Below are 22,713 nucleotides of genomic sequence, written 5' to 3'. Positions count from 1 at the left end.
TGAGACCGACACCAAAAATTTCTATAAATACAGAAACCCCCAGAAAGAAACCTAGATAGGGAGTTCCGCCGCCGCAAGCCTCTATAGCCACCAAAAACCAATCGGGACCCTGTCCCTGCACCCTGCCGGAAGGGGGTTCCATCACCGGTGGTCATCTTCATCATCCTGGTGCTCTCCATGACGAGGAGGGAGTAGTTCACCCTCAGGGCTGAGGGTATATACCAGTAGCTATGTGTTTGATCTCTCTCTCGCTCTCTCGCTCTCTCTCTCGTGTTCTTGATTTGGCACGATCTTGATGTACCGCGAGCTTTGCTATTATAGTTGGATCTTATGATGTTTCTCCCCCTCTACTCTCTTGTAATAGATTGAGTTTTCCATTTGAAGTTATCTTATCGGATTGAGTCTTTAAGGATTTGAGAACACTTGATGTATGTCTTGCATGTGCTTATCTGTGGTGACAATGGGATATTCACATGATCTACTTGATGTATGTTTTTGTGATCAACTTGCGGGTTCAATGACCTTGTGAACTTATGCATAGGGATTGGCACACATTTTCGTCTTGACTCTCCGGTAGAAACTTTGGGGCACTCTTTAAAGTACTTTGTGTTGGTTTGAATAGATGAATCTGAGATTGTGTGATGCATATCGTATAATCATACCCATGGATACTTGAGGTGACATTGGAGTATCTAGGTGACATTAGGGTTTTGGTCGATTTGTATCTTAAGGTGTTATTTTTGTACGGACTCTAGGATAGATTGAACGGAAAGAATAGCTTCGTGTTATTTTACTACGGACTCTTGAATAGATCGATCGAAAAGGATAATTTTGAGGTGGTTTCATACCCTACAATAATCTCTTCGTTCGTTCTCCGCTATTAGTGACTTTGGAGTGACTCTTTTTTTGCATGTTGAGGGATAGTTATATGATCCAATTATGTTATTATTGTTGAGAGAATTTGCACTAATGAAAGTATGAACCCTAGGCCTTGTTTCGAAGCATTGCAATACCATTTTCGCTCACTTTTATCATTAGTTACCTTGCTGTTTTTATAATTTCAGATTACAAAAATCTATATCTACCATCCATATTGCACTTGTATCACCATCTCTTCGCCGAACTAATGCACCTATACAATTCACCATTGTATTGGGTGTGTTGGGGACACAAGAGACTCTTTGTTATTTGGTTGCAGGGTTATTTGAGAGAAACCATCTTCATCCTACGCCTTCCACGGATTGATAAACCTTAGGTCATCCACTTCAGAGAAATTTGCTACTGTCCTACAAACCTCTGCACTTGAAGGCCCAACAATATCTACGAGAAGAAGGTTGTGTAGTAGATATCATGCGCGCACCTGCCGGCGAGGTTCCTTGTGGTGCTGCCATCGTCCATGCTAGGAGCGGCGGCGGGCGGGTCGGCGACCGGATCCAGCAGAGGAGGGCTCGGGCAAGGCCAACACCTCCTCTGGCTCGCCGGCCATGGCGCTGCAGCGGCGGCCATGGATCTGTGCTTGATCCATGTGTTGTTGTGCAGGGCTGCGACCACTGCTCTCTGCTTCCTTGATGAACACTTGTACAGTGTGGGGAAGAGCTGTGCGAGGGTCATGTTTTGTAGCCAAGAGCAGTTCCAGAACTTAGCAGTGCGGCCGTCTCCGACAGTGACACTAGTTGCCATTGCAAACAAGGCTCGATCTGAATCTGATTGATCACAGGGAATCTCCGTGCCTGCCCATGCACTGTCAGATTGTTTCCATGATGAACAGAGCCATCACAGCCGTAGAGCTCGGGTGTCTCTCTTGTTTTATCAAGACTAGTAAGTATGCACGTGCAATGCACGTCTCGGTCAAAGCAACCTATAAATTTATTTCATGTGGGTGTGTGAATTCATATTGAAATTAATTTACTTTCATGTAACTGAGGCTCTCATGGATGATATGAGTGAACAAACACACAAACGTGTCTATATACACCCGATTCACAAAAAAGTTAGAACATCGTATATTTGTGAATGGAGGGAGTAGGGAGTACCAAGCATGTACGTGTGTTGTCTCGATCAAAGTAGACTATGGAATGCATGTGAGTATTGAATTATGAATTCATATTCCAAAATTTTGATGTGGGTGGGGTGGGGGATAGAATATATGTGGTGCCTGATGATCCCCACGTCTCTCATGGTCAACCTTAATACAACCCCCATCCCTTATCTTTTGATGATGTATGTGAAGTTCTAGTGCACAAGGAAATCCCAAACCAAGAAATCACAGTCGTGTAGTAAAGAATGCAGGATGTCAAATTTCTTAAAAGGAGTTATAATAGGTACAGTCATCGTCCGAGTGAACATGACAGGATGCGTACTTTGAATAAGACATTGAAAAAAGTAGTTGTAATTCGTTCCCTCTTGGGTTTGGAATACATGTTATCTTCAGAAGTTGAATTGTTGGACTTGACCACAACTCCGCCTGTGGGATTCACATTGAGATAGCCACAATGTTATTGAAGTTGGATAGCCACTCATGAGTTGCAAGCACGTTGTTGAAGTTGGATAGCCACAATCAACATCCTTCAACATGCTATCACTAGCTTCAAATACCACTCTTACAAAATTTTCCACTTTATCTAGCTTTTTTGCCCTGAATTATGGGCGCTCTCGCACCTCTGAAAAATAGAGAGCACCCTTATAAGCATAAATTGCTTGGCCAGGGTCGCATTAAAAAACAGACTTGTTCCTTGGTTGTTGTAGAAATAAATGGCCTGAGCTGCAGTTATTTTATATCTGCTACTCCCTCCGTCCCAGAATTCTTGTCTTAGTTTTGTCTAAATACGGATGTATCAAGTCACATTTTAATATAAGATACATCTGTATCTAGGAAAATTTAAGACAAGAATTTTGGGACGCAAGGAGTATTTTGTATTGCCAGAGTTCATGTTCACCTCCAACCTGCATCAACAAAATATGTCGGCCCCATCAATATACTGGACAACTCCAGAGCTAATGGAACTGCATAAGATCAATATACCTGCATCAGGCTTGCCTACCAACAACTCAGGTCAAAGTTGAAACCAAGCTCAACCAGTATGCAAAAAAATTCAGTACAAGAAAACGTCGTGCCCTCGTCGACAGTATGAATCATACCTGAACACTATGTGCAGACATGGTGAGAGAGGCTGCCACATGGTAGACCAGAAAACAGCTCGGACCTCCTCAGTCCATCAGTAAAAGAGCAAATCATGTAAGGCTCCATTGAGATGATTGAATCTCTACACGGAACTAAATAAATAAATGCAACGCCCATGTGCACTTCGAGATTTAGAGAAGTTGATATATATTCTCTAAAGTGGCATGTTGGGGAAAGTGTACTTCATCACTGAGCTTCAAAATCTTGTCCGCAAATAACTATTGAATAAAATCTTTTGTTAGAACTGATGGTGCAAAGGGGAGCCCAAAAGGCAATTACACTATGGATGACAAATTCAGTTGACCAAATGAATGAAGAAAAGACATACAGCGACTGCGGGTCAGTAAAACTCTGTAAATTAGCCTAGCAGGAGAGAAAGGCTCTGGGTAAGTACAGCATTAAAAAGAGATCTGGGAAATTTTCAATGTAAACTTTAACTGAATTAGATAAGATGAATGTAGATGCCACAGATTAATAGAAGCATCTACTATATACACATAGAAAATAGGAAAAATCTGAAACTAACAGTGAGAAATTGCATGCAACCTGTAGTGACAAATTCAGAGTACAGTTTCTGTACCGCACAATGACCTGTTGATAAGGAAACAAAAATAATAATTAGAACAACACTTCTTGTAAGAACAATTCGCTTGCATAAACCATCATTGAATTTGCACCAAAACCCAAACACAGTTCAATCCAAATTCCAAAGCACGTGTGAAACCTGCATATGGTCCTTAGCCGGACGCGTCTCGACTTCGTATGCATCTTCGTCTAGTGAGACGGCTAGGCAGAGATGGTGTGGGAGAGGCGGCAGGTCAGGAGGGCGGCTGCAAGAGAGATAGGTGCATGGCCTAGCATGGCGGCGTGTTGACCATGCAGCGGCAGCGCCGTAGGGATGGAGCGCCGCGAGGAAGGAAGGTGTGGCGAGAGATTGGCGTTGGGGAGGGTGGAGATGGCAGGTACGCGTCGGGGAAGGAGCGCCGGGGACGTGATGAACCCTTTTCTTGGGGAGGGGTTGAGGACGGCGTGGTGTGTGGAGAAGAGTTGTTAAGCGCTAATTAATTTGCAGCGCTAAACACGGGAGGAAATTGGATAGATGCGGGACGTGGACCGGGCGTGGCGTTGTTTCGTTCGCCCAGAGTATCGTCCGCCAACACAAATTGCTACGTGCAATTGTGGCCTCCCATCAGATGTATTTAGGCAGTTAGATTTAATTAAATGGACTAATCAAACGGCATAAATCAGGCTGGGTACACATAACAGTGTGGTTATAGGAAAGAAAATGTTTGCTTGTTTAATAGTAGTATAGAAGAAGCTGCGGTTCAACAAGGCAAAAATTACGGGGCGAATTTTCCGAGGATTGCTCGTTGAATCTTCCGTCTGGGAGCATGTACAATAAGGTGACATAAGCAGGTTATAAGGACTAGAATATTATATCTTTACTTAGTTGGAGGAGAGAAAAGAGGAGAGCGAAGAGAAACGGACTCTTGGTTAATAGCCGGCTCTAGCACAAGACCCAAGATGCTTTGTGAGGTGTAAGGTAGGCTGACTACTAATGAAGTAGTACACATATAGGACTCACTATTGTACATGCCAGGTATAAAATTAGTTGTAGATGACATGGCAACTCTTTATAGCCGATTGTTGGCTTTATTATTAAGGTGGTGTTTGTTTCTCTAGTCCTAGGACTTTTTCTAGTCCCTGGGATTTTTTTAAAAAGACATTCAAGGAGGTGCTTCTAAGGACTTTTAGCAAAAAGTCTTAAAAAAGTTCCATCCTGTTTGGTTTGCTAGGGACTTTTTCTAGTCCCTACAACAAAAAGTCCCTGGAAACAAACACCCTCTAAGCATGCTCTGACCAGGCTCGGTGCCGGTGCCTAGAAAGAGCACAGCACACCAATTGGTTCCGGAAAGTTTCTTCTCCCTGACGAGGAAATGCAATGGCCTAATGTTCCTTTTTGGTCGGTTGTTCAGGTTTGCTTTTCCCGTGTGGGTGGTAAACCTTAAAAGTGAAGATAACTTGCAAAACTTTAACAACTTGCAAAATCAGCATGCAGGGTTGGGGTTTACATCCAAATAAGGCTGTATATAGTGCTCCTCTAGGCAAGGCGTGCTTATTTGGTCGCACATTCATGACAGTGGTTGTGGATGTCTGATCAGGCTCGGCGTCACTACCTGGAAAGGGCATACCAACTGGTACCGGAAGGTTTCTTCTCTCTGACGAGGAAATGTTCCTTTTTGGTCGCTTGTTTAGGTTTTCTTTTCACGCGGTGAATCGAAAAACTGAAGAAGCGCATCGGCATTCTGAAAAGATGATAGAATATGATATTTAAAAGATTTGTAGATGCAGGTGCGTCCTTGCTACTGATCTATCCGCGACAAAAATTTAAAGACACAATAAGGGTTGACGATTACAAATGAAGTCTCCATACCGGCGTGTTATTTGACTGCATACCTTATGACGGCTGTTCAAAAATGCCTTTGCATCATTCCCGATATTGGCTCCAGGAGGCTCAAAAGTTCCTCTTGAGATCATGACTGACTATACTAAGAAGACAACTGCAGCTAGCCCATAAGTTCGATTACTGTGGTCTGCGGAGAGTGTTCTTTCAGAGGAATGTTTAATGTTGCTTTAACACCTTCATTTGATTATTGCTAACCTACTCCCAGGATTTCAATTATGTGGAGTATTGCTTTTTGTCTATCATAAGTTTACTTTATTTGAAAAGGAACATGAACCATGATTGAACAATAAGTTACAAGATACTTAGATGAGAAACTTGAGCCTGGAATATGTTAGTGGCAGCATGAAGCATGTCTTTTAGTAACAGGTTTCACTTTAAAGCCTTGCAACATCAAAGTTGATGCTTTGAAGGGGAAAAAACGTAATGTGCACTCAAGGATAACTCTCGTTTAAGCAGACTTATGACACTGCACTTCATCTTATAATTTCAAACAAAATGATTAATATTTCAAGAGGCAAACAAAGGTAGGAAGGCAGTAGAGCAACATGGTTGACAATGTTTGATGGTAAAAATTATTCACGTGTTATGGTATGCCAACAGCTTAGATGATAATTCTTTTCTCAAAAATGGTGATTTCGAGACCCAGCATTTCAATACTTCACAAAGGGTACAAAAGGAATGAAAGAATTGAGCTCTACGAGGCGGAAGAGCATCTGTCTTTGAGTTCAGTCTACAATTTGCACACTACATTCTTCCACAAGGATCATCAATAAAGGGGAAAGGTACTCAGCACTCACATTACGCCTAACTTGTTCTTCGCCTTTTAACTTGCAGTGCCTCCCATCACCAGGTGAAAAAGAATGCACCGATGCTTCCTGTAAAGACTCTATTTCACAATGCTGATCTTTTGCTACAGCTAATACGAGAACTCGTGCCCTCTCAGGGATATGTATTTCTTCATCCATATGGCAATATCTTCGGCACAGGCCTGAGCCTGTGGTGTCTTGAGGAACACATCGAGTGTTGCGAACTCATGGACTGTATCTTTGTAGTCCAGGACTGGCGCATCCACATTTACCTTGCGGAGTTCCTCGGAGTAAGCAATTGCTCTGTCTCTCATACAGTCGTGTTCCGCAACGATCGTCAATGTTGGGGGCATGCATTTCAGTGGGGGTCCTCCTCTGCCAGGGGCCAGGGGGTTGGCAGCAGGATGGTCCAAGCTGAACTCTTTCTCTGATAAAAGTAATCTCCAGGCAAGTAAGCATGTGGATTTGTCGTAGAAGTACGAGTTCGCAAGCCTTATTTCCGAGTGTGTTGGAACACTTCCTATGAAGAAGGGATACATCAGAACCTGTGCTACGACCTTGACTGGGTCAAATTGCTTTGCATCTTCCACCGCTTTCCTAGTGACAAAATCAGCAATGTTGGCACCACAGCTTACACCAAGTAGGACACATCTGCTCCCAAGGAAAAGACGGGTGATCTGGTCAAACTCCGGCAACACAAATGTACAACAGTTAAAACAAAAGGATTTACAATAAATTACTAGATATATTCTTTTGTCTCTTATAGGTAGAAGGTAAGAACCATTTAATGATGTTAGCACATATGCAGCTATTCTATTTCAAATTAAATTGAAGTGGGCACATATGTTGAGGGGTTTAAACTCAGGTAGGTGTGATACACCAAGCAACCAAGGTTTGAGATGATGACAGTCCATCAATATATACATCACATTTAAGAGAACACGGACATAATAAAAAGGCATGAGAAAGGTACTAATTTCACCAGGTTCTACTGAAATCATAGTTAAAATAAAATCTTCATTATAGGTAAGGGAGCAGACCAGCGTAAGTTTTAACTGATCTATTCGATCCAACAGTTCAGTGCAATTGAATTTCATTAATAAGTTAGGTCAACAAACATGACCAATAAAGAATCCCAGAATCAGTAATATGAAAATTGCATGCCTTCACTAGTGTTCAAGGTTATCGGATTGTGGTGACATCATTAGCAGTTATTTACTCAACATATACAACCTACCGGAATATAGAACTTTGTTGAAAACATGTGCCCTAGAAAATTTCACAAAGAAAAGGTCTATCCACATGCCCACGGTCAAGCAAGTCCTGTAAAGTTGCATTGACATCTTCAGAATGTCAACATCATTTGGAGAATGTAATCCTGGTGAACTAAATCAACTAATATTTGGATATTTGATGCTTCTATGTTGTGAGCCTGTGTACCCGATCAGAGTCCACACGAAAAGCTAAGGTGCACGTAAATGGTAAGATATAACAGAAAGTGCACACCATATGTTAGTGAGTATAACTGTCAGCTTGTAAACATTGAATCTTCCCCGGTCAACATACTCATGAGCTCTAAACCTGCTGCAAGTCAGAAATGGCAACTCAGGGGGAAATGCCGTACTCACGGTCTCTAAACCACTGCTAGTCAGAAATGGCAACTCGCGGGGAAATGACATACTCATGAGCTCTCTCTAAACCTGCTGCTAGTCCGAAATGGCAACCCACGGGGAAATGAGATACTCATGAGCTCTCTCTAAACCTGCTGCTAGTCCGAAATGGCAACCCACGGGGAAATGACATACACATGAGCTCTCTCTAAACCTGCTGCTAGTCATAATGGCATCTCACAGGGAAATTACTATCTCCATATTTGAACCAATAACAGATCGAATAGATAGGGAACTATATCTTCGTCGTTTTGACATGTTCACTTAATTAGGGCAATTCTTGTTAGCAGTTTCTGAAATAATGCTGGTGAATGACAAACAAGAACTTCCATTGAAGAAATGAAACAAAAATTCCTGTTGCTTGGCTTGCCGGCTTTTCGGCAACTTCACACTGCAGTATTATGTTCCTAGGCCATTTAGTAAAGTCGAAGCAGCAAGAAATGCAATTACAAACGAGAGATTAGAACCGAATTAAATTATACCTTGCCGGATCACCATGTGCGGCGATCCAGGGCTCGACGGTGGAGGCACCGAACGTGTCCACCCCGCCCCCAACCTTGCTCATCATGGCGAGATTGGCCTGCTTGGCGATCCACCTAAGCACCCTGACCCCGTCATCAAAGGCGGCGGGGTAGCGGCTCTCGGGCGCGAGCCTGTAGCCGACGGCGACGACGATGGCGTCGCAGAACTTGGCGACCCTCCGGCAGAAGGCGTCGTTGGAGGCGGAGCAGTTGCTCCCCGTGACGAAGCCGCCGCCGTGGAACTGCACGACGATGGGCAGCCTGCGGCGCGCGGAGGCGGCGGCCCGCGGGGAGGAGACGGCGTGCGGGAGGTAGCCCCTGTAGGGCGCGCCCGCCTGGCCGGCGGCGGGGTCGCTGGCGCGGCGCGGGTGGAGGAGGTGCGGGTGGTGCGGCGGCGGCGTGGGGAGGAAGATGCGGACGGAGAGCGCCGAGTTGGGGTCGATGTGCAGGTCCTTGGAGGCGACCCCGTCGGCGGCGGAGAAGGCCGGGTTGGCCGGCGCCGTGGCCTCGTCGGCGCGGCAGGAGACCCCGAAGGCGGCCGCGTCGCCGTCCCCGCCGCCCCCGTCGGCGGCGGCCGCGGCGGCGAGCGACTGGAGGCGGTGGCGCAGGAGCAGCTTGAAGAAGACGCTGTAGATCTTCACGCCGACGCTCGGCATGGCTTGGCTCGCTCCCGCCGCCGGTCACCGCCCGGATCCGCGCATCACAGGGAGAGCGAGACGGCGCCCGGATCTGCGAATCCCCCTGCCTCGATCGGAGCTGGCGGGGGGCGCGATTGGAATCGGGCGCGGAGGAGGGTTAATGGGGCCGGATTGGATTAGATCGGCTCGGCTCCGTGCGGTGTTGGAGTGGTTGGGGCGAGGGAAAGCAACCGCGATTGGTAGGGTGGCTATCCTGACGGATGATGGCAGCAGCGTGGTGCGGTCTGGTACGGGAGAGAGAAGCAAGGGGAGGAAGGATCGAGAGGGCGGTGGGTGAGGGAGGGAGAAGCAAGCGAGGGAGGGAGGAAGGAAAAGACGAGGAAGCGATGGGGATTTTTGGAGGCAGGCGTCGGCCGCTTCCCAGACGTGACCACGGTCCCTCTTCTCTCGGCCCCCTGCGCCTGCGCTGTTGCTGCGCGTTCGTCGTTCAAATTCAAACCCGGCCTGGTGGTGGTGGTGGTACTAGAAGTAGTAGTAGCTGTATCACGACTTGCCTGGGTTTGCGCTTTGCAGTTTCCGTTCTCACATTCTGCCTAGTGGTGGAGCGAGTGCTATGGTGGTATTATTCGGCAGGTTTTTTTAACTCCGATAACGTGGAGTGCATTAAACGGTGCAGGTACGATGCCTGTCTGCTCCCAGATTCCATCGGTTCACGTGAAAGCTCCTCCCAAGCTGGTGCGTGTGTGTCCCAGCACAAGCACTTCTTTATGGAAATCTTTATGTGAAACAATAGGTCTTCCCCCTTCATTTTTTGCCTCCTCTGTTGTGTCGGTGGTAGTCATAGCCTCTCCATTTTCTATGCCAATCAGGTTCAGCAACTCTGTTGTAACAGACACAGATATCTTTCTGGAAGGCACGTATAAAAATCCCCGCCCGTGGCAACGGTCAACGCCGGATTGCACGCCGGAGGATCGATCAGCTGAGAACAACAAGATATGTACAGCTGTATTATCCATCTCTGTCTGTCGTCGCAAAGATCGCGAGTCCCCGTCGATCGGTTCCCTGTTTCCTGAAACCGTGTGGCGTCCCGCGGCACGGCACGGCGCGTGCGTGCGTAGATAGGGCCTCGCCGTTCCGTTCGCTGGCGGAATGGTTCAACGGAGCGCATGGGCACCAGCTACGCATCGGTCGCAAGAAAACAGGCCAAGGCGGGCGCACGGTCACGCGCTGCAATTTCGCGACCGCGTCGCACATCGGGCGGGCAGGCGCCTCGACGGCGTTGGAAGCAAAGCCAAGCCAGCATCGGCTCGGGGCAAAATTCCGTGTTTTGACCCTTCTCACGTATAAAATCGGGATCTGACCCCTGTTTCAAAAAAAATTGACATCTGACCCTTTTTCATGTTCATCCTACCGCCGAAGGCTCTGGCGGTAGGAAACTAATCCACGTCAGCTATCCTCTGTCCCCCTCCTCAACCCTACCGCCGCAGGTGACGGCGGTAGCCTGTTTAACTCTACTGCCAGCATCCCTGGCGATAGGGTGTGGATAGTTATATGCCCCCGGCCCGCCCGCAACCACCTCCTTCTCCCCCACCCAGTCGCCTTCTTCTTCCTCTCGCCCCACTCTCATCTCCTCCACTTCCCCCTCTGATCTTCTTCGTTTCTTCACGAATTTTACGGATCGAGATGGCCCCGAAAAGAGAAAAGTAAGCTCTTTAGATCCCTCCAATTAGTTTTAGTCAAACACCTTTCGATTTGTCGCATTATTTGATTCAAATCCCTCCCATTTTTGAATTAGATTTATACTTTTTGAACCCTATGATTGATTTATATTGTTTTTAGTGGAGGAGATGAGTTAGATATGAACTCTAGGCAATAGTTGGTGTGGTTTTGTGAAGATGAACCCTAGGATTTTTTTATGTGATGCATATGTACCCTAGTTCATATATGAACTATAGGATTTTTTGGAGGAATTTGATGTGATATGACGATGCAAGTTCATATGCTATGATGCAAGTAGTGGATGTAATTGGAGAAATAATGTTGAACCCTCAAGATGAACCTAGTTCATAATTTTTAGTGTTAAAAACTTTATTCAATAAGTGAATGTGAAAGATGTTGATATGGTTAAATGTTGTTGAATGAAAGATGTTGGTTGAATATGATTCATTCGCATTGATCATTTATATTGGTTGGATATATGATAATTGATGAATGTTTGTCCAATAAGTGATAAATGTTAATTATTTTTTGATATGCTTATGCAATGGTTGAATATGTTTGTTCAATAAATGATAATTGATGAATGCTTATGCAATTCTTTTAGGAGGCCACCTCTTGCGGATGACATTGTCATCAAGTATACAATGCTTGACCTTGCGTTCGACAAGGGCCATCGTGCCCATTTCATTGAGAACGGAGTGGTAATTACCTTTCTTAAACCAAATCTTTCGAATCGATGAAAAAAAGTTACTAATTTTTTGGGTCTTCATTTCGACAGATGCTCCCGCCATTGCGGATGAGGGGTCACGGGACGACCGTGAAGATGGAGTATGACGAGCGGTACGCACCGTTCTACAGGAGAGCCCAGCTGCTGGGTTTCGTCCTGTAGTTCAAGCACAAGCCGCCAACGCTCGTCCACTCAGCTCTCACGGCTTTGATTGATCGGTGGCGGCCAGAGACGCACATCTCCATATTCCACGTGGGGAGATGACGGTTACACTGGAGGATTGGGGGATGATTACGGGCCTACCGCTCAAGGATCTTGCTCTCACAGGACGAGTGGAGAGGAAGAACTGGCACGATAGGGTTATCACCCTCATCGGCGAATGCCCCCCGGATAAGAAGAACCAGACTTCCGGCGTCTCGCTGCCCTGGCTCCTGAAGTACCGGAGCAAGTGCCCGGAAGGTGCCGAACCCCCGGTGGTGGAGCAGTATGCCAGGGCCTACCTGTGGTATCTTCTCACGGAGGTAGTGTTTCCAGACTGCTCTGGGGACACTGCCCTCTAGATGTATCTCGACTTCCTAGCGGACTGGGATGCGGGGTACAGCTGGGGGGCCGCCGGCCTCGCCTACCTATACCGTTCGGTAAGTGAATATCACATTGTTTCAAATATCATGGACGTGTGCTGCTTTGGATTTTGTCATCTTATGATCTATACTTGTTTTGTAGCTTGACGACGCAACCCAGAAGGCAGAATCTACATCCGGTATGTATGGATGTGTATGGGGCCTTTCCATTTGGATGTGGGAGCGAATCCCGGTGGGGCGTCCGGAGAAGCTTAGAGCACGTGCATGGAATGACTATGGCGAAGATGGCGACGATGCTCAATACCCGACCGCCGCATACGCTTGGGACGTGGTGGGTACAATCTCGGGTGAATCCATGGCCTTGTACAAGATCTTCAGCAACGAGCTTGATGCTCTGACGCCTTTCCAGGTATAAGAACTAGATTTCGAATGTGGTCGACAACACTTCCACTTGAGCTTACCACTTTGGGTACTAGGTTAACTAGCGGTCATATCCTAACGACCAAGAGGGGGGGTTCGAGCTGAACGCGATGTGCAAGGAACACTGTCTTCTCTGGCGGAGCATCGTCCCCATGATTTGTGTCTATGCCATTGAGTACCACTTGCCACAGCGCGTTGCCGCGCAATTTGGTAAGCCGCAACGAACACCACTAGGCGGCATCATAGACAGTGGCAGAGGCAGGAATAATTTCCAGGCGTGGCGAAGTTTATGAATGAAAAAAATCATGTACAACTCAACTATGGAAGAGCTCACTAGAATATTAGATAAATATTACTTGGTGTTCAGCAAATACAACCAAAATCCAAAATTTAAGTGTGGGCACTCTACATACCTCATTTGATGAAGATTACATGGATGACTGACTGCCAACGTATCATCTATATTAACTAGACTGACATAAAGATGACCTATAAAACATAAAAACCACAGATAAATCATGAATTAATAACTGGTAGGATATAATGATGGAAACCACATTATGCAAGTGAAGATAGTTAGAAAGAATACATACCCAATGAAGGTTTACTTTCATTAAGTAGACTGTGGCAGTGACATTCTTCTACTAGCTTCGGCAAAAATACACATTAAATCTGTATAAACCACAAGAAACATTAATTGGTTAGTGAACAATTGAATAATATTTGTTCATATGATTCGTGCAAGTAATATGACAATTCATCTAATGCGACCAAGGGGAAGAAGGACAATGAAATTATATCTTTCATTACGTACTTAATCCTTTTCTTGGGTGGCGTCATCTGCAAACCCTAGAGGACTCGGCGAGTTGCAGTCTTCGCCGATCGCGGCCTCTCGGTGTCCTTGTCGCCGGTTGCCGCCTCAACCAGTCGCAGGTCCCGTCCTGTGCGCCCAGCCTACTGACTGTCGGCTGCCGTGCGCCCGTGCGGCGATGCCCTAGCTAAGTGTTGCCGCCTCTCCGTCCCTCGCGAACGAGTCCTCTAGGCAGCCAAGCAGCCGAGGCCGAGCAGTCCTTTTTTAGGGTCACCACACTTTATTTAAACCTCAATGATGTTTGGTACAAATAAAACAGTAGGAAAAGTGGATAACCAAAGGTGTCGTCCCGCGACAAGAGAGGCCGAAGCCTTAGCCAAAGCATGAGCTTCAAAATTGATTCTCTAGCTTCATGCACCACTTCAGATTCATCGACTTGCCTCATTCTCAGTTTTATATCCCTGACAATAGTCGCCGAGGAGCCCATGAAGTTACCATATAAATGATTGACAGTGGCTAAGCAGTCAGTTGCAACTTTCACCCTTCTCAACTACAGGTCTGTTGCTAGGGCGAAAGCCTCACAGTAAGCATGGGCTTCTAAACATCCAGGATCGACTAGTCCATCAAAGACAGTCACTGAAGCTCCCAGGTAAACACCTTTGTCATCACGACAGATGGCTGCACTTGCACCTCTTGCATTATTCCTGGAGATTGAAGCATCGACATTAATCTTTGCTACACCAGGACCACTTTTCAACCATCGTTTCGTGACTCCTCTCTGAACTCCAGCGAGCTTTTTCTTCTCCTTTGCTGGCATTAACTGAAGATCATCCAAAAATCTTTGAGTGAAAGAAAAAGTAGACAGGGGACTCTAATATATTTCTTCATGCTTTGCCTGTCTCCTTGCCCACCAAATTGCCCAGAGTGTCACAAGAATCTTCGCAAAAACTTGTTCACTCATTGATTCTTGCATCTCCGTAAGCCACAGCCTTGCATCATCGAATTGGCATGCAATCATATGCTCAACTATGTCCTCATCAACTAGTGCCCAGACACATTTTGACATGTGGCATTCAATTAGTGCATGGCGCCAGCTGTCCACTTCGGCATTGCAAAGAAAACAGGTCTATGAATCAGCTATATGCCTCTGTTTTAATACTGCACCAGTCGGGACAAAGTTCCGAGCTAATCTCCAAGCAATTTTTTTTATCTTCCCTGGGACATTTGCTTTCCATAGATTGTGCCATTGTTTCTGTTTTGATGCCATATCTGACATACTTCCATGGTGGTATAGCCAATCCTCCCTTCGCCTCTTCGTATCGACCAACAGGTGGTACGCAGACCGTACCGAGAAAATACCTGAACGCTCATAGTGCCACGCCCACCAATCCTCTGAAGAAGAAGTGCTCAGCGGAATATTTAACACAACTTCAGCATCAATGACATTCATGTGCTGGTTAACAGCAGCCCGATCCCACTTTCTGGAGGGTACATCAATTAGTTCTGCAACCAAAACCGGAGGAACATCAGAGATTGGGTGCAAAGCCCGCAGCATATTGTTCCTTGGAATCCAGTTTTGGTTCCACATGTGCGTTGATCCACCATCACCGATCCGTCGTATGAGCCCTTGTTTCAAAACTTCTAAGCCCGCATAAACAGCTCTCCATACTTGTGACGGTTGTGATCCAATTTCTGCTTGCAACAAGTCAGAAGATGGGAAATACTTTGCCTTCAAAATTCTAGCACTCAACGAACTAGGTTCCTGGAGTATTCTCCATCCTTGTTTTGCCAACATCGCGAGGTTAAAGATCTCAGTGTCCCGAAATCCCAGACCACCCATGTACTTGGGCATAGTGAGGTCCTCCCAAGAGACCCAGGCTGTTTTTCTATTTCCATCTTTACTCCCCCAAAAGAATTTCCTCAACATAGTATTCACCTGATTGCAAAGGCCCCGGGGTAGCAAGAAGCATGACATGGAGTAAGTGGGGATCGCCTGAGCGATTGCTTTTATTAAAATTTCCTTCCCAGATGAAGCCATACACTTCTCAATCTAGCCCTGAACTTTTCTGCCCACATTCTCTCTTTTATGTACTTAAATGATCCATTCTTGCTCCTTCCCACATCTGACGGTAAGCCAAGGTACCGTTCATTTAAAGACTCATTCGGAATAGTAAGAACGGATTTAATAGAATTCCTTGTAGCCTCCGGGCAACCCTTCCCAAAAAAGATAGAAGACTTGGTTAAATTAACTCTTTGGCCCGAAGCATCACAGTACTGCTGCACTGTATCTCGGATGATAGTAGCAGCGATATCATTTGCTTTGAACATAAGTAAACTGTCATCCGCAAAAAGTAAATGATTGACGGGAGGAGCCGTAGGAGCGACAACTACCCCCCTCACATTTTCATTCTCACCCTTGGCGTTCAACAAACACGAAGAAACCTTCTGCCGCTAGCAAGAAGAGATACGGAGAGATCAGATCACCTTGGCGGATGCCCTTGGTGGGTTTAAACTCCCCCAGTCGACCACCATTCAGCAAAACTGAGAAGGAAACTGTATTCACACATTGCATAACTTTACGAACCCAAGATGGATGCAGGCCAATTTTTAGCACAACAGCTTCAAGGTAGTTCCACTCAACCCTATCATACGCTTTCATCATGTCAAGCTTCAATGCACAATGTGAATTTTTCTTACTCGTTGATCTCTTCATGAAGTGAAGGCATTCATATGCAGCTATAACATTGTCAGTAATGAGTCTGCTAGGAACGAAAGCGGATTGCTCTTGGGAAATAATCTCCGGTAAAATCTTCTTCAGCCGGTTAGAATGAACTTTAGAAATAATCTTGAAGATTACGTTGCACAAACTAATCGGTCGAAATTGGACCAAAGAGGTTGGGTTTTTTACCTTAGGGATAAGAACGATGAACATTTTATTTATAACCTCCGGAGAATCTAGCCCATTGAGAAGACGCAATGCCATCTCGGTAACCTCATCACCGCAAACACTCCAATTCCGCTGAAAGAAATGCGCCGGAAAACCATCCGGTCCCGGTGCCTTTGTTGGATACATTTGGAATAGGGCCTTCTTTACTTCACTAGCTTTATATGGTGCATTAAGAATGTCATTCATCTCAGTACTGACTTTACAAGGAATGTGGGACAACACTTCCTCCATCCCAACAATGCCTTCAGATGCATATAAATTCTTGTAGAATTCAGACACCATGCTGCCCAATTCCTTTTCATCTCTGCATAATGTGCCATCCTCCCTCGGAAGCTCACTGCTCCTATTTTTTCTTTTTCTCATAGACGCCTTTTGGTGAAAAAACTTTGTATTGCCGTCACCCTCCGCAAGCCACTGTATGCGCGAATGTTGGCGCCACATAATCTCTTCGCGGAAATTCAACTCTATTATTCTGTTTTGCACTTTCAAATCCTCATAGGAAGGCCCCTGCCTATTTGGTTCAGACCTTACCTCCTCAAGTTTTTTCTTCAAAATTCTAAGTTCACTCCTCACCTGACCAAAAGTGTGCTTGCCCCATGCAGCCAAAGCCGAGGCCAGGGCATGTAATTTCAAACTGGTATCTTGAACCGTCTCAGTCTTGCCTAATGATGCCCACACCTGCTCAAGCATCGAGAAGTATTCATCATGAGTTTCCCACATTTGTTCATAGCGGAATGGTCTGTCCAAAGCAATCCTCCTATTTGTTGCATCCAAATCATTAAAAAGGATAATTGGTGAATGATCAGATTTTGCAGCCACAAGATGTCTCACAGAAGCGAAAGGGAACAAGGAGCTCCAGCTAGCAGTAGCCAGTGACCTATCCAGCCGCACCCTACAGAAGTATCCACCCGTCACCTTTTTCTCCCATGTCCAATCCACACCGATATACCCAAGATCGCACAGACCGCACACATCAATTGCCTCTCTAAACCCTGCCATTTGTGCAGCATCGCGTTCGTTAGGAACAAACTGCTCTTCTTTTCTTAAAATCTCATTAAAGTCGCCAATGCGGGCCCATGGTAAGGTGGATTCACCCCTCAAAAAGGACATCATATCCCAGGTATTCTGTCTCAGTTCCTGTTTGCCTCACCGTAAAAGCAAGTAAGCCTCCATTCCTCCTTACTCGGCTCAGAAACGACCATATCAATGTGATATTTAGAAAAATTCAGCAACCGCATGCTTATTGGATTCTTCCAAAACATAGCCAGACCTCCGCTTCTACCACTACTTCCAACTGCATAGCCTCCATCGTAACCCAACAAACTAGTCAGACCCTCCACCCTTTGCTTGCAAAGCTGAGTTTCAAGCAGACATACCACCTTTGGCGCACACTCCCCAATGAGCTCCTTGAGCTCGCGAACTGTCGAGGGATCGCCAATTCCTCGACAGTTCCATGACATAATCCTCATTTATTTTGGCAGACCTCCCCGAGGGAGCCCGCCTCATAAGTTGTGTCCATATCTTTCGCCTCCGCTTCATGCCCCTGTTTCCTCCTCTTAACTATAGGCACCTTCCCCGGTGTGACAGCAGTCTGAGGGTCCCCTGTGAGTTTTCTGCTGGACCATTTTCAAGAAGCAACATAGTCCCCGCCACCTTCCCTACAAGATTAGGGACAGGCTGCCCATTTACATTAACCGAGCCATCAACCGAGATTAACCTCTTCCTTGCACTTCTATCTTTTTCCCTGTCATCACCAACCTGATCTTGGAAAAAATCCCCACCATGATGAGCTGTTTTCTCTACTCCCTCCTCATTGATGTGCTCAGAATACTCCATATCAACCGGTCCTGAAGCCCTTCCACCAAAATTTCCTCCTGAATCTTTTCTACACATGCCACCAAAGCCACCACGAGTGTTCCTTCCACCCCTATCTCCTCTACTAACCATCCTTCCTCGACCACCTGCTCCATCTCTTCCCCTCCGGCCGCCCAAGGAGCTGTCAGCCGGCGGTTCAGGGATCCAAAGCAGCCACTCACCCATTCGAACAAACTTGGGTCGTGCACCCCATCACCACACTCCTCTGCAACATGTCCCATCAAGCCACACACAAAACAAAAATCTGGAAGTTTTTTGTAATAGACTATGTACTTCTTCCGTTCTTTCAAAGTTATAGGAACAAAATGCACCAGCGGAATATTAACATCAAGGAAAACACGTGTGCACAGAGTGCTCGTTGTATTAATTCTCCCCTCATTCACTATGATAGTAAACGGAGGTTCCCCAACTTTTGCTGCAACTTTCTTTGCTAGCTCTTGCTTCCGTGTCAGTCCATCCGGAAGGCCCTTGATCCTAGCCCAAACCGGCACCTTGTTTAGTCTATACTCAAGTACATCGGAGAAGCCATCATACTCTTGCAGAACCACCGGGGACTGCCAAAAAATCCAAGGCCCGCCATCCATAATCCTTCGCCAGTCACCAAGACAGTGACATTGGACGAGGAACAAATTGGGACCTTTAACGCTGAAAGTGACCCCTTATGCCGAGGACCAAGCGTTCCTCATCTGGTTTAACAATGCGACATGGCTGAACGGCCGAGTTGTATGGACACGGAACAACGCCAGCCAGTGAACGTCCTTGATCAGATCATCAACTTCCCCAGAAAAATCAAGGTCTTCCTCCTCTTCTCCATGGAGTTTGATGCCTGCAAATTGGTCTTCTAGGTCTGGTTCAGGCCCAAAGTAATCACCGAATTCAACTTCCTCTTCTGCAGATCTCACGTTCCCATCTCCTGAACAATCAGCATCCATAGATCCCTTCACATCTGCCGCCACCTCGCTCACCCCAGGCTTCGCCTTCTCCTCTAAACTAATACTCTTCCCCGCCCCGACCTGATCTACTCCCGGTCCGCCTCCCTCCTCACCTCCATCACTCCCGATTTCAATCGCCTTTGACTTTGGATCCGCCATGCAAGCAAGCGTGCGTGATGAACCAGAGTACAAATCTCCGCCACCGGAAGAGGACTTGCCGTCGGTGAAGATTAGAAGAAAAAAGTGGACTCCGGCCGAAATCGCCGGAGGAAAGGGGGAACCCTAGAGAAAGGGGAACTCCGGCCGAAATCACCGAGGCCGAGCAGTCGTGCTGCGGTGCTAGTGCTACGTGAACGAGTCAGCCCATGGTCACGGCCCACCACTCAATAGGCATCAACCAAGCCCAACACGAGGCACACTCCCAAATCCTGAAAATTGTGCTGATGGGCTAATACTAGTCGTACATATACGTATTTTCACGGCAGTTTAGGTATGGCGTTCGCCAAACCACGCCAGATTGCTAGCTTCGCCCCTGATCATAGATACCGGTGGCTACGACCTGCACTTGTGAGTACCACCGCTCGTTCTCATCGTTACCAACTTTCGTTTTTATGTTATACATTCTTCCTAATAGTGTTTTACATTCTTTCTTATGCTTTGCAGGATGAGCAGGAAGAAGAATCAGTATATCACCGATTGGGGAGAGCAACCTGCCAAATACGTGACTGAATGGAACAAGTGGAAAACTCGCAAAGATGTGGAGAGAAGAGTGATTGACTGGGAGGAGTACGCGGATCATCTGCTCTGGTATGACGATGGCATCAAGCATCGTCTGCGCCTAAGGCCACAGTGGATGACAGCAGACGCCGAAAATCTGTACGACGACGACTCCAAGAATGATGCTTATAATGAAAGCATCAGAGAGCTACAAGGCGGATTTAGGGAGTATGGACTGAAAGTGCAACTAATCCTTGGGTAGTTTTGGTAATTCTTAACAACATATGGTTTATTGAACTAATGCCATTTTAAGATGATCATTTCAGAAAGTTCAATGATTAGCATGGCATGGACTAGAGATGTGGACCCCTCAAAAGGCAAAGCACATATATTGGCAACAAGCTCAAGACTCTACATTTTCATTTTAGTGATCCAGGATCACATTGAGTCCATAGGAATGCCAATACTATTAAAAGGGGATGAGGTGTTGCTTAATGGCTTACTTGCTCAAAATGCTTAGTGATATGCTCCAAAACCCTCAACCACTTTCTCATTTCCACATATGTCCTAAACCTAAAAGTCAATTCGGCCCCACCGATTTGATCTATTTGGCGCCACCGAGTTTCATTTGACATAGCCACTGCCACAAACCCTAGTTACTTCGGTCTTATCGATAGGGATCTCGGTCTCATCGAGATGGGATTGCAAACTCTCTGTTTCCTTTTTGTAACATTTCAGTCTCACCGAAATGAGCAAATCGGTCCCACCGAGTCTGCATTGCAAACTCCCTGTTTCCTTTTCGTAACACTTCGGTCCCACCGAAGTGAGCGAATCGGTCCCACCGAGTTTGCCTAACCAACCCTTTGTGTACCTATTGCTGAAATCGGTCCCACCGAGTTTATGCGATCGGTCACACCGAGATTACGTTATGCCCTAACCCTAGCATATCGGTCCCATCGAGTTGACTATATCGGTCCCACCGAAAACTCTAACGTTCATATCTTTACCTGGATCGGTCTGACCGGGTTTGCTGTTTCGGTCCCACCAAGTTTGGGAATCTGTGTGTAACGGTTAGATTTTGTGTGGAGGCTATATATACCCCTCCAGCCATTCCTCATTCGTGGGGAAAGCCATCAGAACGTACCTACACTTCCACTACTCATTTTTCCGAGAGAGAACCACCTACTCATGTATTGAGACCAAGATATTCCAATCCTCTACCATATGAATCTTGATCTCTAGCCTTCCCGAGTTGCTTTCCACTCAAATCATCTTTCCACCATAGCCAAATCTGTGAGAGAGAGTTGAGTGTTGGGGAGACTATTATTTGAAGCACAAGAGCAAGGAGTTCATCAACAACACACCATCTATTACCTTTTGGAGAGTGGTGTCTCCTAGATTGGTTAGGTGTCACTTGGGAGCCTCAGTGAAGATTGTGGAGTTGAACCAAGGAGTTTGTAAGGGCAAGGAGATCCCCTACTTCGTGAACATCTACCCTAGTGAGGCAAATCCTTTGTGGGCGATGGCCATGATGGGATAGACAAGGTTGCTTCTTCGTGGACCCTTCGTGGGTGGAGACCTCCGTGGACTCGCGCAGTTGTTACCCTCCGTGGGTTGAAGTCTCCATCAACGTGGATGTACGATAGCACAACCTATCGGAACCACGCCAAAGATCTTTGTGTCAACATTGCGTTTGCTCCCTCCAAACTCCCCTCATTTACTTTTTTGCAAGTTGCATGCTTTACTTTCCGCTACCCATATACTCTTTGCATGCTTGCTTGAATTGTATTGAGATTGCTTGACTTGTGCTAAGTTGCTAAAATCTGCCAAGAGCTAAAATTGGGAAAAGGTTAAGTATTATTTGGTCAAGTAGTCTAATTTGTTGGGGAACATGGTAATTTCAAAGATTTCCTACGCACACACAAGATCATGGTGATGCATAGCAACGAGAGGAGAGAGTGTTGTCCACGTACCCTCGTAGACCGAAAGCGGAAGCGTTATGACAACGCGGTTGATGTAGTCGTACGTCTTCACGATCGACCGATCCTAGTACCGAACGTACGGCACCTCCGTGATTTGCACACATTCAGCTTGGTGACGTCCCACAAACTCCGATCCAGCAGAGTGTCGAAGGAGAGTTTCGTCAGCACGACGGCGTGATGACGATGATGATGAAGCTACCAGCACAGGGCTTCGCCTAAGCGCTACAATGATATGACCGAGGTGGATTATGGTGGAGGGGAGCACCGCACACGGCTAAGAGATCAATGATCAACTTGTGTGTGTCTATGGGGTGCCCTCCTCCCCCGTATATAAAGGAGTGGAGGAGGGGGAGGGCCAACCCTCTACTATGGTGTGCCCTGGGGAGTCCTACTCCCACCGGGAGTACGATCCCCCCTTCCAAGTAGTAGGAGTGGGAGAGAAGGAAGGGGAAGAGAGAAGAGAAGGAAGGAGGGGGCGCCACCCCTCCCCCTAGTCCAATTTGGACTAGGCCTTGGGGGGCGCGCGGCCTGCCCGGCAGCCCCTCTCTCTCCCCCTTAAAGCCCAATAAGGCCCATATACTCCCCGGCGAATTCCCGTAACTCTCCGGTACTCCGATAAATACCCGAACCACGCAGAACCTTTCTGATGTCCGGATATAGCCTTCCAATATATCGATTTTTATGTCTCGAACATGTCGAGACTCCTCGTCATGTCCCTG

The 22,713-nt window shown here is 46.5% G+C and overlaps 1 protein-coding gene and 1 long non-coding RNA gene across 3 annotated transcripts; both read right to left on the bottom strand.

Annotated features, from left to right (window-relative positions):
* Positions 1–2,274: 2,274 nt before the first annotated feature.
* LOC119281834 lies at positions 2,275–4,128 on the bottom strand. Of its 2 annotated transcripts, XR_005138565.1 has the most exons (4): positions 3,906–4,128; positions 3,510–3,772; positions 3,139–3,399; positions 2,275–2,943 (listed from the first exon to the last, which is right to left on the bottom strand). It is a non-coding gene; the product is annotated as an uncharacterized LOC119281834 (long non-coding RNA). The 2 variants fall into 2 exon arrangements; XR_005138564.1 differs by having other exon boundaries at positions 3,139–3,772.
* Positions 4,129–6,249: 2,121 nt separating this feature from the next.
* LOC119277833 (probable carboxylesterase 16) lies at positions 6,250–9,764 on the bottom strand. The gene is made up of 2 exons (XM_037559155.1): positions 8,607–9,764; positions 6,250–7,105 (listed from the first exon to the last, which is right to left on the bottom strand). The coding sequence occupies exons 1-2, from the start codon at positions 9,299–9,301 to the stop codon at positions 6,565–6,567; spliced, it is 1,236 nt and encodes a 411-aa protein (XP_037415052.1). The 5' UTR covers positions 9,302–9,764; the 3' UTR covers positions 6,250–6,564.
* Positions 9,765–22,713: the final 12,949 nt, after the last annotated feature.

The sequence above is a fragment of the Triticum dicoccoides genome, chromosome 3B (genome assembly GCF_002162155.2).
Source record: "Triticum dicoccoides isolate Atlit2015 ecotype Zavitan chromosome 3B, WEW_v2.0, whole genome shotgun sequence".
Classification (NCBI taxonomy): Eukaryota; Viridiplantae; Streptophyta; class Magnoliopsida; order Poales; family Poaceae; genus Triticum; species Triticum dicoccoides.
This window is presented reverse-complemented; position numbering and strand designations above follow the sequence as displayed.

Coding starts and splice junctions, on each gene's coding strand:
- LOC119277833 (XM_037559155.1), bottom strand. CDS start 9,301: ATGCCGAGCGTCGGCGTGAAGATCTACAGCGTCTTCTTCAAGCTGCTC. Junction 7,106..8,606: donor GCACATGGTGATCCGGCAAG/GTATAATTTAAT, acceptor CCTTGGGAGCAG/ATGTGTCCTACTTGGTGTAA.